Genomic DNA, 16714 nt, shown 5'->3' on the forward strand with positions numbered 1-16714 from the left:
CTCTCTGGAGACAATCTTTAATTATTTGTCTGCTGAGTTCAGCTTCTGGGTTTAACCAGATTTGGAACCAGGTCAGGATGGGTTTCACTTTAATCAGGTCAGAGATATACGGAATGCCCAACTCCTTATGTACAATAGCTGCTGCGATGTTATGAGGTAGTTTCAGCAATTTTCTTTGGAATTTATCTTCCTCCACTTGTAGCTGGTGTACGTCCCTAAATCCCCACACCTCTGCCCCGTTCGTGGCTTTGGCAGTGCTAACAGCACGGTACAGTGTCATAACTTGTTCTGGTGACCAGCGGCCCATCCTACGTGCAAAATTTAAAATGGCGCCGTTTGCTGACACCAGTTTCCTGCACCTTTCCTCTAACAGAGGGGCACACCTGATCTCTCCATCAAACAAGAGACCCAGGTACGAGAAGGTATTCACAGTTTCTAGAGGATGTGTGCCTATTTTAAAAACACATTTCTTGGGGGGGTTTTTCCTGCCACCATAACATATGACTTAGTAAGGTTCACAGAGAGATCCATCTTCTCCATGAATCTTACAAATCCATTGACCCGATGTTGCAGACTCAACGCTGTTCGTGCAAGCAGGACTGCGTCATCCGCGTACAGCAGTACTGGTATATGACGCGATCCTACTCTAGGGCAGTCAGTTTCCAGAGCCATCAGTGAGCTCTCTAGGTCATTTATGTATAGGGAGAAGAGAAAGGGGGCTAGGATACACCCCTGCCTCACCCCGCCGGAGCACGGGAAGGGATCAGTACTCACCCCCCCGCGCTATAGCGGACTTTGGCAGTGGTGTTCCAATGTAACTCCTTTAGGATGTTTATAAGGTCTGGGTCAATTCCCAATTTGAACATGAGGGCCCAGAGTTTGCTTCTGTTTACATTATCGAACGCAGCTGCCAAGTCCATAAACCCCATGTACATTGTTCCATTGCCTGCTTTCGTATATTTAGCAACTAGTAGGTAAAGATTAAGACATTGGTCACTAGTTGATTTGCCTGCTCTGAAACCGTACTGTGTATCTACTAGTGTGTGGTGTGTTTCGGTCCACTCAACAAGACGATTTAGAATTGCTCTACCTAGTAGTTTAGCTGAGACATCTATCAGGGAAATTGGTCTGTAGCATTGCGGGTTGTCCCTGGAACCTTTTTTGTAAATGGGGACAATCATCGCTGTTGACCATGATCGCGGGAGCCCAGTTTTTATTGCTGCGTTTAATACTCTCGTCATAATCGGTGCCCACAGGTCGATATTGCTCAAATAGAGGTCTGGGGGGGTGCCATCCGGGCCTAGAGCCTTATTTCGTGTCAGGCCTTGAATTGCCTTAGTGATTTCTGTTAAAGAAAATTCTAAATTAGTGGGTCTCACCCCCTCCCATTCTCCAGCCCTCACTGTATCCCCCTGTTGGTTATATAGACTCTTGAAGTGATTAATCCATTGCTCAGGGAGAATGTTAGTACTAATAACAGGGGAGCTGGAATCTTGGTAGCAGGGTCTATTAATATTGCTCCAAAATTGGGTATAATCCCTATTTTCTCCTGCTTCCCTCAGATCTGCCCAAACTTCCTTTTGCATTGTGCTCTTTCTTTGCTTGACATGCATTTTATAGTTGCGCCTACATAGCGCAATTTCATTCTTGTCTCTCGGGGACTTCTTAAGACTGAGTTTTAGCTCCCTCAAGGCCCGCGAGCAGTTAGTCAAACCATCTAGGGGATGGTAAGTCCTTTATAGGTCGCTTAGTTTTTAGCAATTCATCAACTACCCTGGTTAGGGCCTCGAATGCCAGGACTACATCTCTGCCCTCTAATGTTAGTTCGAGGCAGGCCTCTATTTGTTCTTTTCCAGTTTTCACTAGGGAGCTGTAGAATTCTTGAGCATTAATCTTTGCCCATCTTAAGTGCCTCCCCTGTTCAGTTGGGCGGATTACAGTGTCTTCGACGAACAATCAACCTTTGGCCTATTCTTATCAGTGGCACCAAGACTCATGTTTGTGATAGTATGACAATGAATAAATTGTCTATCCTTAAAATGACTCTGCGTTTGCATTTGTGTATTTTCACCCGTGATTTTCTATTTCACTACATACAAGTTGGCTGACTTATTGTTAACTGATGCTGCCTAACGCCTCATTCAAGGTTATCAACCAATTCATGACACCACAATTTATGTCCATGAAATCTACCTGATTACCTTCTCTTTCAGTTTGCCTCGTTTGACTTGGAATCAGGCCGCATCTTGTGTGTGCACCTCCTAGACGAATCCTAAAATTATATGTTTTTGCTGAGTAAAACCATTTACTTGCTTAACAATTCCTCAGTCTGCTATAACGCCAATATAGACTTTGCATTTTATCCCTGTTTGGTGCCTAATTTCAGTCCCATTTCTCCAGCAGCACGTCATATGACTCCCTATTCCCATCAAGTTGCCCTCAGTCATGTATTGAACACTGTAACAGGAGCTAATAAATGGTTGCATGTATAGAATTCAGTTTTTTATGCTCTAGTGTTGGAACAGGAGGCATGTCATATTAATACTAAGTCATTTATTTCTTGCATGATGGCAAAGAAACTGACGTGCATAGACCGGCTTCACGGATTGGCTACCAAAGGTGCTTAGTTTGAAACTAAGATTGTAGACCAGAGAACGATGACGAGAAAGAAAATATATAGATACACTGTAGTACTTGAGTGATAGTTACATTCTGCCTTAGCTACACACTGGGCTTTTGGACAATTTGTAGGAAGGCCAGTAAGAAATCTGGATTGCTGTAACAATCTGTCTTTTTTTCTTTCCATCCCTTCCACAGGAGAGAAGCCTCACCAGTGCAACATCTGCTATCGCTCCTTCTCCCTGCGGGACTACCTTCTGAAGCATATGGTGACACACACTGGAGTGCGAGCTTTTCAGTGCTTTATCTGCTCTAAACGCTTCACTCAGAAAAGTTCCCTAAATGTGCACATGCGCACACACCGACCCGAGCGCTTCCAATGTTGTATCTGCAACAAGTACTTTTCTCACCGCACATTGTTGGAGCGTCACATGACTACCCATACAGCATAATTGCTATTGGGTTCACTGAAAGCTGTGTCATTGCCCAAAATGGAAAGGGCTTGCCAAATAAGAATTAGTGTTGGCTCGAGTGAAAAATTCAAAAAGTGGACAGCACAAGATATTTCTTCATTGTAATGGCGAGCCAGCCATCTGTGGTCACGTACCCTACAAAAAGGTATCATGGGTGGGAGTTAAAGATTGTAAATCAAGTTCAGTGCCATGCAGTGATCAGGATAGTCATTTAAGGGACTGGAACCATTTAACACTGTGACGCCCTTCCGTAAGTGGGCAGATTAGGAAAGTAGGCATGGTGATAAAGGAGAAGGTATTATTGACACTGACTACACTGTTGTTGTTTCCACCATTGACTTGAGTTGAATTTAAACTTGGATCTAAGAACTTGGCCACTCTAGATGACGCCTGTCATGCTTGCACTGGGTTCCCCCCCTCCTTGCACAGATCTGCAGTGCGATTTATTCCTTTCTCACATTATTCATGCTATTACACACAATGGTTCACCTTTGCCTCTGCAAAGTAGCGCATTTAAGCCCCCATTGCTGCAATACTGGGATCTGCGTGCAGCTAGGGACTTGTTTAATTCTTTTTTTTTGTATGCACTTTTTTGCTATTCTGGAACTGATATCTCCCCACACTGCACACAGTTTTCAAATCCAAATCTGTTCTGAAAATCCTCTTGCAGCACATGGACTTATTCTTCCTCTCTCTGCCCGAATATTTTTCTTTGCTGCAGTCTTCGGCTCTCTGATTTACTTCTGCAATATCTTCCTTGGATCCCTTCCACCTCTCTTGCTTAATTTCACCATCCCACATCATTAAGGAATGCTGTAAAATTGAAGAGGTCCAAGGGTTCCAAGGAGAAACAACATAATATTGGGCTTCTTCATCTAGGGCTGTTTCCAAAAACGCCTCCCTTTGCTTCTTCACTGTAAAACAGTGGTCTTCTTGCTCCATCTTTGGTTACCTTGTTAGCTTTGTAAAGATCTGAAAAAGTTTATGCTAGATTTTCCTGCAGGTTATTATTTGTTTGTTCTCCAGTATTGGAGCTTTCCCATTGTCGAAGTATGATTCCCACGTTACCGTAAAGAAGCAGTGTACAGCAGTATCTTAGGCCATTATTGTAATGCAAAGTCACATTAATAGCTATCAATGTCCGAAAAAAGGACCATTCTTGAACTATAACCAATCAGGTGACAGCATCCTCTAGAACACTCCAAACAAAGGCTGAGTCCCTCATATTTTCTACCGCACGTCGTGTGATTGGAGTCTCCATGAGCTCTGCTCAGTTTTTTCTGATTTCTGATCTATCTGACAGGAATTCTTCAAAACAGCATTTTTACTCTTGACTGACTTTATCCTGACTTAAACACCATGTTAGCTTCAACGAGAAAGGTTTATTTTAACCTTGTGGTACCTGTTAGAAGATAAGGCTTCACCCTCCAAAAGAACTGTGTATATTGCATACGTTAGACATCAACCAATGTCTTAAATTCTACATACACAGGACTAATATCAAACGCAAAGCAGATCAGCTGTTTGTAGCCTACTTGGACCTCAGAAACGTGTTTCCTGTTTCTAAACCGACTATAGTAAGATGGATGTCTTCTGGCATACAATTTTGTCATCAACAAGCAGGAAAGTAGTTGACTTCCAAGGTCAATGTTTATTTCACCAGAGTTATCTCCACATCCACGGCTCTCTTTGAATGAGTGCCGATTTAAGACATAGGTCAAGCAGTAACCTGGTCTAGCAGACACACTTTTACTCTACACTATTGCCTTGATGTGGCAAAGAAAGCTGATGCAGCAGTTTGACAAGCAGTTCTACAACATCTATTCCAATAAGGTAAGCCACTATTTTTTCCAAACTTCCTCGACTTTATTCTCATGATGTTTTTATCACTATAGTATTCCCTGCAAACTAGTCTGATTCAAGCATGGGAAACTATGAAAGATCCAATACTGGAGAAGAGTTACTTACCTGTAACTTTGGTTCTCCAGTATTGGAATCTTTCATGGATTCACATGAGACCCACCCTCCTCTCTATAGAGGCTCCCCTCATAGATTGGGATTTTGTATTCCCACTTGTGCTTGAAAATCTGACGGACTCTGCCTCTGTGTGAAGTGTTCCAGAGGGTGCTGTTGCCTGATTGGTTAACGATCTTGCAGACAGGCGGTGAAGGCCTGCTTCGAGGGGGGGCGACGTCCAGTTAGCCTGTAGCTTTGCACGTTTCATAAAAATAGTAAAAACAAAATTAAACTTGGCAACCTCTCTACTGATTGGCTAGCACCCTATGCTGCTGGTAACTCATCTGGTCTCTGCTCATGGGGAAAGACCAGTTTTAGACTTACCCTAAACCTGGTTTTTACACTTAATCACACAAAAACTCGAACTGAGGCGAACCTTAAGGAGGACGGTCCAAAAGCAGTCATTGTGTGCCTAAAAACAACACACATACTAATCTTTTATCTTCCGTACCATATGCAAGTTTTATACTTCTGTATTTTATGAAACCGCTGCGATTTTATTGGATCAAGCGCTGTTTTATGTAATGTGTGTTTTTATATGCAGCTATTTTGCTAAGATTTTTAATAATCAAGCAATAAAGAGTACTTACTTACTGATTGGTTATAGTTCAGGTTTGGTCCGTGCAAAAAAATGACATAGATAGGCTAATAATGAGACTTTGTATTACCATTATGGCCTATGATATTCTTTACACTGCTTTTCTATGGTACAGTGGGATTCCCACTTCGATGATGGGGAATGATGCAAGCATGTGCATCTATGAAAGATACCAATCCTGGAGAACCAAAGTTACAGGTAACTAACTTAGATTGTTTCTCTGAAAACACTTTCAGCAGTATTTGGTGTTCAGTGAGTTAAAGCCAGAACAGAAATCTAAAAGCATACGGCCAGGTCCATAATATTTAAAAGAGACATGTGGACATCATCCATTGGGGACGGAGACTGAGTGATTCCCTCAAAGAAACTGGTTGTTTTCAAAGTGTTACTCTACTTGGAAGCTGACTTATTTTCTAGCACTTGGCTGCACTTATTTTTGTCTCCTAGCCTACTAAGCAGTAAATATTGAGCACTAATGTTGCTGACTTCTCAAAGGGGGTGTGCCGGCCTAACCATTGTTAATGTGGCCTCGAAGCCTTGCTGTACTTCTCCCTTTAACCCCTTCGATGCTCATGACGAGCTCAGCTCGTCATGAGGCACAGTGGAGCTGTGCTTATAACGAGCTCAGCTCGTCATGAACAATGGGTTTCAAAGCCTCTCAGCACAGTGGGGTAATTGCTGCAGCAGTGAAGGTGTTAATTGGTTTTCAAAATCTATTCATGTAAATGGTTAGACAAAAAGGAATAAGGTGTCCAGACATATAATTTAAATTGTACCTTCTGCAAAGTACATGTGCTTTTGCAGGAACAGTAAAATAAGTGGCATATTAGTTCTGCTGGTGACAGCTTGCAGTGATTCGTATGACAAAGAAGTGCAGAACTGTATGAAAAAGCCTCTGTTTCAGTAACATTCCCACATCAAGGTATACCGACCAACACTTTCTTATTAGCATTAGAAGCACACAATAGATTTTTAGACTGGTGGGGCAGGGTCCTAAAAGGAGTTTTGATATCATAATAATGTATTGGAACTCGGCATGGTCCTCTCCTATTAATTTTTAATACTAGCCCTCACAAGTACAAAGGTATTGATCCAGACAGACTACAAAGCATTGAACTATTACTTGGGAATACAAGGAAGAACAAGATTCCAAATTCTTGACTAAGGTTCAAGCTATTCAGAACTGGTCATTACCAAGTACTTCAACCTAAAGACCAATCATGTTTGAGAAGATCAGCACCCGCAGGCAGATGGTGAATAGAATCTTGGAAAGGCACAAATAGATCCTCTGCAACAACAAACGTCTAAGACCTCGTGTATCTTTAAGGACAATTACAAATAAATCCATTTATAAACAAATAGAGCACAAACCGGTAACATTTTATGTCCAGATATTACATTTTCCCCTGCAAAGTGGATATGCTGCTGATAACCTGTTCAAAACCCTTTTCTGCACTTGCCCATCAATTCCTTTTAAAGTCAAGGTAGTAATGAAACTAAAACCATCCTGGATGAGGATGATTCAGATAGTATCAAAATGACCCAGCCAATGACAGTTCTTAAATCTAAACAACTAGACATGATACCGCCTGCAGACCATATTTGTTGTCCCTGACATGGTGCTGCTTTGCAACTTAACTTGCAACTTAACTTTCAGTAAACTTGGCAGCCTGGCTCCGAATTTCTTTTAATTTAAGAGGCAAAGACACTATCCACCAAGTTAAATCGTTTGGAATAGTTTTTATCTGGCTTTGCAGACTTTCATCAAGCTTGGTGTGCCAAGAAATAGGTGGTTTCACAGAGTGGTTTGTGCTTGACCGAGTCCAACTTACAATTTTAGTCGGGTAATTTTTTGATGGTCTTCATATTTTTTCCCAAAGTAGTGGATCATGCCTGCCTAAACAAATTCGGACTCCCAAGCTGCTGATGCATAAAGAAACAATTTAAAATCCTTTATTAAAAGTTAACTTTTTAATGGTTTTCTTCAGCATGACTGTAATGGATAGATAATCTTAAGCTATTGGAACAGGTATGGTACAGGTATGTCCACAGCATGCCTCCAAATCATCTAGATGGCTAAACATTCGTCACCTCAATAACACTCTCATTCACATGTAGTCACTGCTGCATAAAACATATAATGGCATCAAAGCTAAATATTTGCAAAAGATGCCACAAAAAAATAACAACCAACCACTGCCTTATTTAAGCCTGTGGGGCCCACCAGCATCATTTTTGGAGATCCACACTTATTTTTCATCATCAAATCTTTACAGAGAGCAAGAAAGGTAAAGAACACAAACAGGAAAGGCGGAAGAGAAAGTAAGAAAAACTATCACAAAGGGAAAAACCATTGAGGAGGCAAGAGGTGGATTCTAGACTGCACAGCCTGGTTTTTCGGCACGTTGGCATTGAATTTGAATTGTGCCAGCCACCGGTTTCTAAGCAGAGCTTTGGGCCCGGTACTTATTGTACAAATTAAGTAATGCAGACAGCTGCAGGTTTGGGAGAGTTAAGGCTGTGCTTCATGAGATTATCATCTGGAATAGATCTCAAGTTACATGCTGCTAAAACTAAGATTCTTTTGACCGAGCATCTTCAGTGCATGGAGTACAAGTCTTATGTCCCCCACTCAGTAGGCAGTTACCCTAAACCTGTTATGTCGATGCAGGGTATTAGGCTTGTAAAATCATCCTTATCTGTCGTTGACCAACTAAATCTGACATCGACATCTAGTTTTTTAAATCTCAAATTGGTGAGAAAAGTACTCTTTTCTAACCCTCTGTCATTATGTTTTAAGCATCATTTATCCAGATTGACTCAGGTAGCACATTCTCAGCTGCAAAAGGAATGTGCTTCTGATAACCTGAAATGTTATGATACAACATAGCTTTTCCTTCCCAAAACAATTAGGCATGTATGTCTGTGCTTTCAGTTTTCGTGAACTAACTCTTTGTTATTCAGTCCATCTCTTCCTAAAGCTGATTAAAGGAAATGTTAAAAGTTTGTTATTTAGTCAGTGGCGGCTCCTCCGCTAAGGCAGAGGAGCGCCTGCCCAACTGCTGTTTGCAGAGAAAGAAAAGGAAAAATGACTGATAACTCGACGTTAGTATCATTTTATTTGTTCCTGAAGCGGCGTCTTGGCGGGGAAGATCTGCTCTGCTCTCAGACCACGGGGAGGTGTGGTGGGCGCTATGCAAGTGCACATGAATGGTTGGCTAGCCGTAGAGGGGTGGCCAAACCTTCATGCAGACCTTGCATGTTCTGCACCCAAGCTGCATTACGCCCGGGTGGAATTGGAAAACATACCCAGGCTCCCATTCCCTGGCTGAGCACCGAACCACCGCGCTCCGACCAATCATAACGCTCATTACAGAGGTTGTGATTGGCTATGGGGAACATGGGAGCTTCGTGCTTGCAGAAATGCCAGGAAGAGGACTGAGAGGCGGCATCTAGCCGGCCGGCAAATACATGATTTGTTTTTTAATTAACCTCCTCCCCTCCCCCCACCCCCACTTCCCACTGCTGCTTCTCGGGAAGAGCCATCACTGTGTTTAGTGTGATTGTGTTTTTTTAAGTAGAGACTTTCAGTGATTGGAAAGTACCGTCCAAGACACCCTGCATTAAATAAAAATGTTAGAACTTAGCAACTGACAAATGTTACTTAATAGGATAACAAAACACCCAAATCTGTCCTGCTATTAGGCAGAATATTCCAACACTAAACAATATACTTGTCCGCTTCAACAGTGCGGGCCACTATCCAGTATGAATCACATTAGAAAAATAGCAAGTACGACTAAATAAAATGTTAAGAAACGACTTTGTATCCAGTCCCAGATCCTTTTCCAGTTCCAGATTGTAACATAATATTATCAGTAGTACTGCCCAACATGTCTCTCTGTCAGCAGGACAACATTTTGTCCAGTTGCTAAATCTAGTTTACTGAAGCCATTGCTAACCTTCAGTATGATAATGCTGTGCTTGGAATATACTGGAAGGCCTTCTGCAAATACCACATACTGCCACTTTTTCTTTTTCAAGTGGCACTTTAGGAGTAACTAGCTCTGTTGGTCATGAAAAATTGAAAAGGCCCTCTCCTGTTGGCCTTTAATATCCTAGGTTCTTAATTTTTAATCAAAATGCACATGAAATGGTTACAGCTATAATTTCTCAATAATATTTCTTTTTCTCAAGTTATCCTGTACTTAAAGGAATACCTCTGCCTACTTTGTAATCTCCCCAGTTTTGATTTATAGTATAATGCAGATTGAACTAGACTTGCCTCCCATAATAAAATTGGAATAAACAAGAGTCATCCTCAATTCAAGACAGTCAACTTCTTAATGAAATGTTATAATACTATAGTCAACAGAAACCCCAAAACTTTAAAGAGCAGCCAGATCACGAAAACTCATTGGGACCACACAGTTGGTAGGAGTGCGCTTTACAAATACATATTCCATAATATGTAATGATAAGGAGGTACCTGCTCTTTTTTCGAGTTGTATATCATATTTTGACCTTAACATAAGATTGCGCTAAGAGCTTGACCCTACCTTCTCTCTCAAAGATTGCTCAAGTTTTCATGGTATTGAGAATAAAATTACTTTCTGTTTTAATCCGCTACTGAAAAGAACTATTCATATCAATGATTTGACAATGCGAAAGGACAGACAAACTCTTCACTAACTTCTATCACAGTCATAAATCAATGGCGACACCTGAACAATTGGAGCATATTGGAACATGTGATGCATGATATACTGCTATCAAATGGTAAAATAAATTCTACCAAGACCTAGGGCTAAAGCCGTTATTAGTCTTATTAACCCCTTCCATGCTCATGACAAGGTCAGCTCGTCATGAGGCACAGTGGAGCTGTGCTTATGACGAGCTGACCTTGTCATGATCCATGGACTATTTCAATTTCCAGCATAGGAGGGGAAATCCCCTAGCAGCCAAGGTGTTAAGAACATCCCGAAAACTGATGTGTCAAGAACCTACAACCTGGAGCTCATTTAACAAATATTACAAGTTATTGCTACCTAGATCTCTTTCTAGAATTGATCCCCAAGTTGATCAAACCTCTTTACAGTCAATATCTTAAATTCCATATATATTATCAGTGCTTTAAATGGACCAGTGACCAGTACTGGGTTCCTTCTTCTTTATTTTGAGAGGAAGAATACCTGCACATCTCAGCAGTGGTGCAATACTTTTAATTGGAAAGTACAAGCACTTCTCAGAAGTAAAAATGTACTCTGGTATATGCTACCCATACTTTTTTCCATTTCACTGTATTTTATAGATGTCCACCTTGCCGCTAGCCTGTTAGCATTTGTTTCCCACTTAAGAGCATGGAGATGAGCTTGCTGCGCTGTGCTCTTGGATATTAGTGAAGATCCCATAATTGGAGCTGGCAAAGGTGCTTATAAGTAATCCTAACACAACCTCATAAACTTCTTTAAGGAATTTGTGACTCCTTCAAGAGAAGTAATGGACGTGGACGTCCGTATATCAATAATAGTGTACACTTAAAATAGAATTTTCTTTTCCATTTTGCTGAATTTGTTGGGCTTATGTGCCCTTTTTAAAAAAAATTGCCTTCACCTACCAAGCATAGAAAAAATTTGACCTGTTGGTGGAATGTGCCTGCAGTTCTGGGTTCACTGTTTTTCCCTTTGCCTGGCCCCCTCACCTGGTAGATACAGAGCCCATGGAGCACTCCTGAAATACTTTCCTTCTAGCTGTTTGAAGAGTTATGGCAGCGATCAACTTGAAGCTTCAAATTACATTTGTGAAATGATGTGCTAGTCTCCCAAGGAGAACTGTTATATTAAGCATTGTCTTAGATGAGGGGCCAGGGCAGAATTTGAAACCTAATGGTAAATCCTCTGTTCCATGTCACTCACATTAATTAATAAGTGTCTCAGTTGAAAGACTGCACTTATTCATTTTCCCAGCAGGTTCTGTGACAAGACTTTAAAACTCCTTAGCTGGAGTCTATAATTTATTGGGACTTTAAGGTGATTATTTTGAGTTTGGCGGAGTGGGCCATCTAGCGAAAGAATATAAATTTCCTGTCAGCCATTTATGAAGTGTCATTAACATCAGTGCACTCAATACAGCAGGCAGGACACTCTTTGACAGATGTAGTACACCTGTCTAACTCTAAATAAGGCTGCTGGTTTATTGTATCATGAGTGGTGATACAAGGAACTTCTTGCCAATTTTTTTCTTTCATGGGATCCATTTACATAGCCCAGAATGTATTACTATTAGAAAATGTGGGTTTTGCCTGATAAAAATATCACAAAGACATTTCACCTACCTCTAGTTGAGATCTAATTCCTTATTTGAACTCCAAATGAACTCAGAATCCATAGCTAAGGGTGTGCCTTCTAGGAAAGTTGGGATAGCCTTGTGCCTTAATAAAATAATGTGCTTCTTCTCTAGGTGAAGCTGTACTGCCAGTTCATTGGCTTTTTTTAGATTTTGGTGCATGTTTAAAAAAGGCATTGAAAAAGTTTAGAGGCTACTTTCTCATACTTCTTAAGAGTCCAATTAGCTTCCTCTAAAATAGTGCCTTTTGAAAGTTTGCCTAATGAAGGGCTCTGAGGTCTCTCTCACAGGCAAGGATGTTAAGCGTTTATGAATTAAATGAAGATTTTCACAGTGAAGCACTAGGGTTACGAATATGTAACTTTTCCTTTCCCATCTGTTTACCCTTCCAGTTACTCATGGAAGTGTGTTACTGCTCTTAAGTATGAAACTTATTATTGCAGCGTTGCAATTCATGAACATCTGGCCATTCTCGCATGTAGCGATTTGCAACACCTTCAACTTTTTTATGATCTCCCATTTCTTTCCCAACCGCTTGCTAACCTAGAGGACCCATATGACTTTTCTATACTGTGACAAGGCCTTAGTTCTTTCAGTACCCCAGATTGCTCATCTGCAATAACCATGCTCTACCAATGCTGAGTATTTCTGATAAGAATTTGTAGTTAAGCCAAATTGTGTCTTGCCATGTTGGCCAGTGTCTGGTTAGTCCATTTATTATGCGACTTAACATGATGAAAAGAAAATATTAACCCATGACATTATGCATCAACATAACCCTACTGTCAGTGACAGAGACTCTTTCAGTTAAGGCTGCGTTAGTTGGTTAACTTGATGGAGAGATCCTCTTAGAAGTTTGGTGCAAGTCTTCGGCCCATGGCGCTCTCACATAATGCACTTTTAGCCAACAAAGGAGTGAGTATGGGGATGACCAATAATTTTACCATATTTCTGTTGCAACCTAGGAAGACACTGTGATGTGAGAAGAGGCTCTACATTCTGTGAGGTTAGTCTAATTTTTAGTTCTGGCACCTGCTAGTCGATCTTACTAGCACCCTAAAAGTGTGGCTTGTTCTGAAGGTGACCTTTCAGACAGATATTGTCCATTGTTTTGTGAAGTACACCCTTTTTACCCCATGCTTTATCTCTGCTGTATCTGTTTACACGTACCGTTCTTTTTATGTCTGATCATCCAAGGTTTGAAATGAAGTCCTGTAAATCTATTGTTTAGGGTTAATACAAGTACCTTACTGTTAACTTCACATTCAGTAATACATCACATAATTGCACAGCAAAAAGTAGTGCCTCATGTAGTATACCTAGTCATGTGTTCTTTTTTAGCATTTAGTAGTGCTTTACATTTTTAAAAGCCACATGATCATGTCTCATTCCCATAGATATGAATGTACCAATGCACTGGTTTTCTTCTATATCACGAATCTGACCGAATTTGTATTTAATGCTCTTGAAATTAATTCAGCCCAAATCTGCTTCATTCACGTTTTAGCCTTTTTGGCACTGTGCTGCATCTTTTATGTATCTATTAAAATGAGCTATAACCTATTCATGGTCAAGCAATTTTCATTTCTTTTACGTTTTAATAAAGTTAATTCTACAAGACTGAGTTCGAACGATTTCTATGGCAACAAATGTCGATGGCAGCCACCATTATAGGGAACATAGCAACATGAAGTATCAACATAAAACAAAGGTAGTTTTGCAGTATGAGTTTTTTTTATTTATGTCCTATACTTTCTTCTGTAGTTTCATGTTTCAGAATATTAGATAGTTTTTCTTCAAAGCTGTACTTGCTGTTTGGAGCATGCTGTGAATGATTCTTGATCGCACCTCCATTTCCTGGATAAAGAATACCGCTTAGATAGTTTTTTTTGCCATGGGATACGGACACATTTTAAATTGCTCAGACAACAGGCTGTTCTAAATTATTAGAACAAGGAGCCCAGCAGGAGTCACTGTGCGGGAGGAAGTAGTAAAAAAGATAGCAGTAACACAACTGTGGCATTAAGAGGATGTGGGAGGAAGAGTGTTGTTTAAATGTAAGCAGTTAGGGCTCCAAACCTGAAACACAGACAAACAGTACCAGAGAAGGAAACCAAGAAAAAAAGAGTCCCCCCAAAGAACAAATATAGAACCATGGCAGAACGAGAGAGTACTAAGTCCCTACTCTGTGGGAGGAACAGAAGAAAGAAAGGAGGGACAAAGAGGCAGGATTGACCACTAGCTAGAACATATTTTTAAAGAAAACCTATGTAGGCAAATGATAAGCAATGGAAAGAAAGGGGTTCTGTAGTAGGGGATCTCTGTGTATAGTCATAATCTAGTGAATAGTCCCGCCCATGTGCGTGGACCCCGGAGCAATCAAAAATAATCTCTCAGTGTCGAAAAAATGCAGAACTGCACAGACACTTAAGAGAGAATTTAAAGACATATAATGCAGCCTATGAACAGGCTACACTGTCCAGTACTTCAACTAGAAATTCCACCAAAAAATCCACAAACAGCAAAGCCTGTCCAGATTTCCCTTGCCTTCAGCAAAAACCCCTCTGGAATGATAGAGAGGAAGACATGGACAGACAAGCCCCATAGGCTGCCATTATGTGGCTCAGAACAGGATACTGTGCCTTTAAGAGAACTTTCCAGAACTTCACAGTATCCCAGAATGCCCTGCAGGTCCCTTTTACTTTCAGTTCTTTTTTCCGGCTCCTTCTAGCAGGACCCTGGAGCATTGAGCTCTCCCTTTTTGGGACTTATTTGGTGTTTTTTCACAGATTTAGAACTTTATTGTATGGCGGGGCTTTTCTTCTTGGTTTTCTCACTCTGTTTTTGTCGAATATGCCTGCATTATTCGACAAATGCCCGGAGTGCTCCAGGAAAAAGGCCAGGTCGGACCACCATGAGGTGTGTATTGCAAATGCTACTTACCAGTATGCATCTGTTCTTGGCATGTAGGGCTGCTGCCATTCATATCTGTGCATAGTCCGCCACCTAGTGTTGGGTCCGGATGATTGCACATTGTTGTCCTGGAAGAGTCTTCGAAGTATCACGAGATAGGTGGCTCCTCCCCTGGACTACAGTGCGCATGGGCATCGCCTCCATCCCCAGATTGTTTTTAGCCATTGGCAGAGATGGAGTGAAGAAGTGAGTGATGACCATGCTATGAGCATATGTGTGTATATGAATACATACTGCAGCTGCTACAGGCGCCGGGGAGGAGGGTGGGCGATATGAATGTCAGCAGCCCTACATGCCAAGAACAGATGCATACTGGTAAGTAGCATTTGCAGTTCGAGGCATGTGGGCTGCTGAATTCATATCTGTGCATAGAATACATAGCAGTCCCTCCATTAGCGGCGGCCGCCCGTGCCAGCTGCAGCAGTCTGAAAAAGCGTTTTTAGAACAGCCTGACCAACAGCTGCCTGTTGTTTTGAATGCACGTCTACACAGTAGTGCTTAGTGAAAGTATGAGTGGTAGACCATGTGGCTGCTCTACAGATGTCTTCTAAGGGAATGTTACCTAAGAAAGCCATAGAGGCCCCCAACTTCCTAGTGGAGTGGGCCCTCGGTGGGATAGTGAGAGTGCGCTTAGCTTTAGCGTAGCAGATCTGAATGCACTTTACTATCCATCTAGCGATTCCTGCTTTGGAGATTGCATTTCCCTTGTGTTGTGTGGCAAAAGCAACAAAAAGTTGTTTGGTTTTGCGGAAATCTTTTGTCCTGTCCACATAGTACATCAAGGCCCTCTTCACATCAAGGGTGTGGAGCATACGCTCCGCCAGCGTCTCTGGGTTTTGGAAAAACACCGGCAATTCAATTGTTTGGTTTATGTGAAACTGTGAGACCACTTTGGGTAAGAACTTAGGGTTAGTGCGGAGCACCACCCTGTTAGCATGTACCTGGAAGAAAGGTTCTTGGATGGTGAGCGCCTGCAGTTCGCTAACCCTCCGTAGCGATGTGATTGCTACTAAGAACGCAACCTTCCAAGTTAAAAACTGGAGCTCACAAGAGTGTAGTGGCTCAAAGGGAGGACCCATCAGCCTTGTAAGAACCACATTGAGGTTCCATTCTGGAGCTGGTGGAGTCCTTGGTGGAATGACCCTTTTGAGTCCTTCCAGAAAAGCCTTGATAGCAGGGACCTTAAAGAGTGACAGGTGCTGCCTATTCTGGAGGTATGCTGCCATAGCCGACAGGTGAATGCGGATGGAAGAGTAAGCTAGATTACAACGATACAGGTGAAAGAGGTAACATATGATGTTTTGAATGGAAGCGTCTAGCGGGTCAATGCTGTGCTCCACGCAGTAGACGACAAACCTCTTCCATTTAGCCGCATAACAAGCTCTAGTAGTGGGCTTCCTTGCCTCCCGAATGATGTCCATGCAATCGGGAGGAAGATTGAGGTAGCCAAACTCTAGGACTTCAGGAGCCAGATCGCCAGGTTGAGCTGTTGCGGATCTGGGTGCTGAATGTCGCCATGGCTCTGCGTCAGAAGGCTGGGAGTGAGATGAAGCCTTTGATGCGGTACCACGGAGAGTTCCAGAAACGTGGTGTACCATGGTTGGCGAGCCCACGTTGGAGCAACCAGGATGAGCGTCATCGAGTGTTGCCTGAGCTTGCGTGCCACCAGCGGTATCAGAGGTGCTGGGGA

At 41.9% G+C, this 16714-nt stretch overlaps 1 protein-coding gene and 1 long non-coding RNA gene across 2 annotated transcripts in view; both read left to right on the top strand.

Annotated features, from left to right (window-relative positions):
* Window positions 1-6327, top strand: part of ZBTB45 (zinc finger and BTB domain containing 45) — a 53487-nt gene extending 47160 nt beyond the window's left edge. The window contains exon 3 of the mRNA XM_086930511.1: window positions 2818-6327. Within this exon, the coding sequence (XP_086786637.1) occupies window positions 2818-3071 (254 nt within the window). The 3' untranslated portion in view covers window positions 3072-6327. The remainder of the gene's footprint in view (window positions 1-2817) is intronic.
* A 65-nt stretch (window positions 6328-6392) lies between these two features.
* LOC147701878 (uncharacterized) lies at window positions 6393-13614 on the top strand. The gene is made up of 2 exons (XR_015297485.1): window positions 6393-10528; window positions 10673-13614. It is a non-coding gene; the product is annotated as an uncharacterized LOC147701878 (long non-coding RNA).
* Window positions 13615-16714: the final 3100 nt, after the last annotated feature.

Source organism: Lissotriton vulgaris, chromosome 7, assembly GCF_964263255.1.
Source record: "Lissotriton vulgaris chromosome 7, aLisVul1.2, whole genome shotgun sequence".
NCBI lineage: Eukaryota > Metazoa > Chordata > Amphibia > Caudata > Salamandridae > Lissotriton > Lissotriton vulgaris.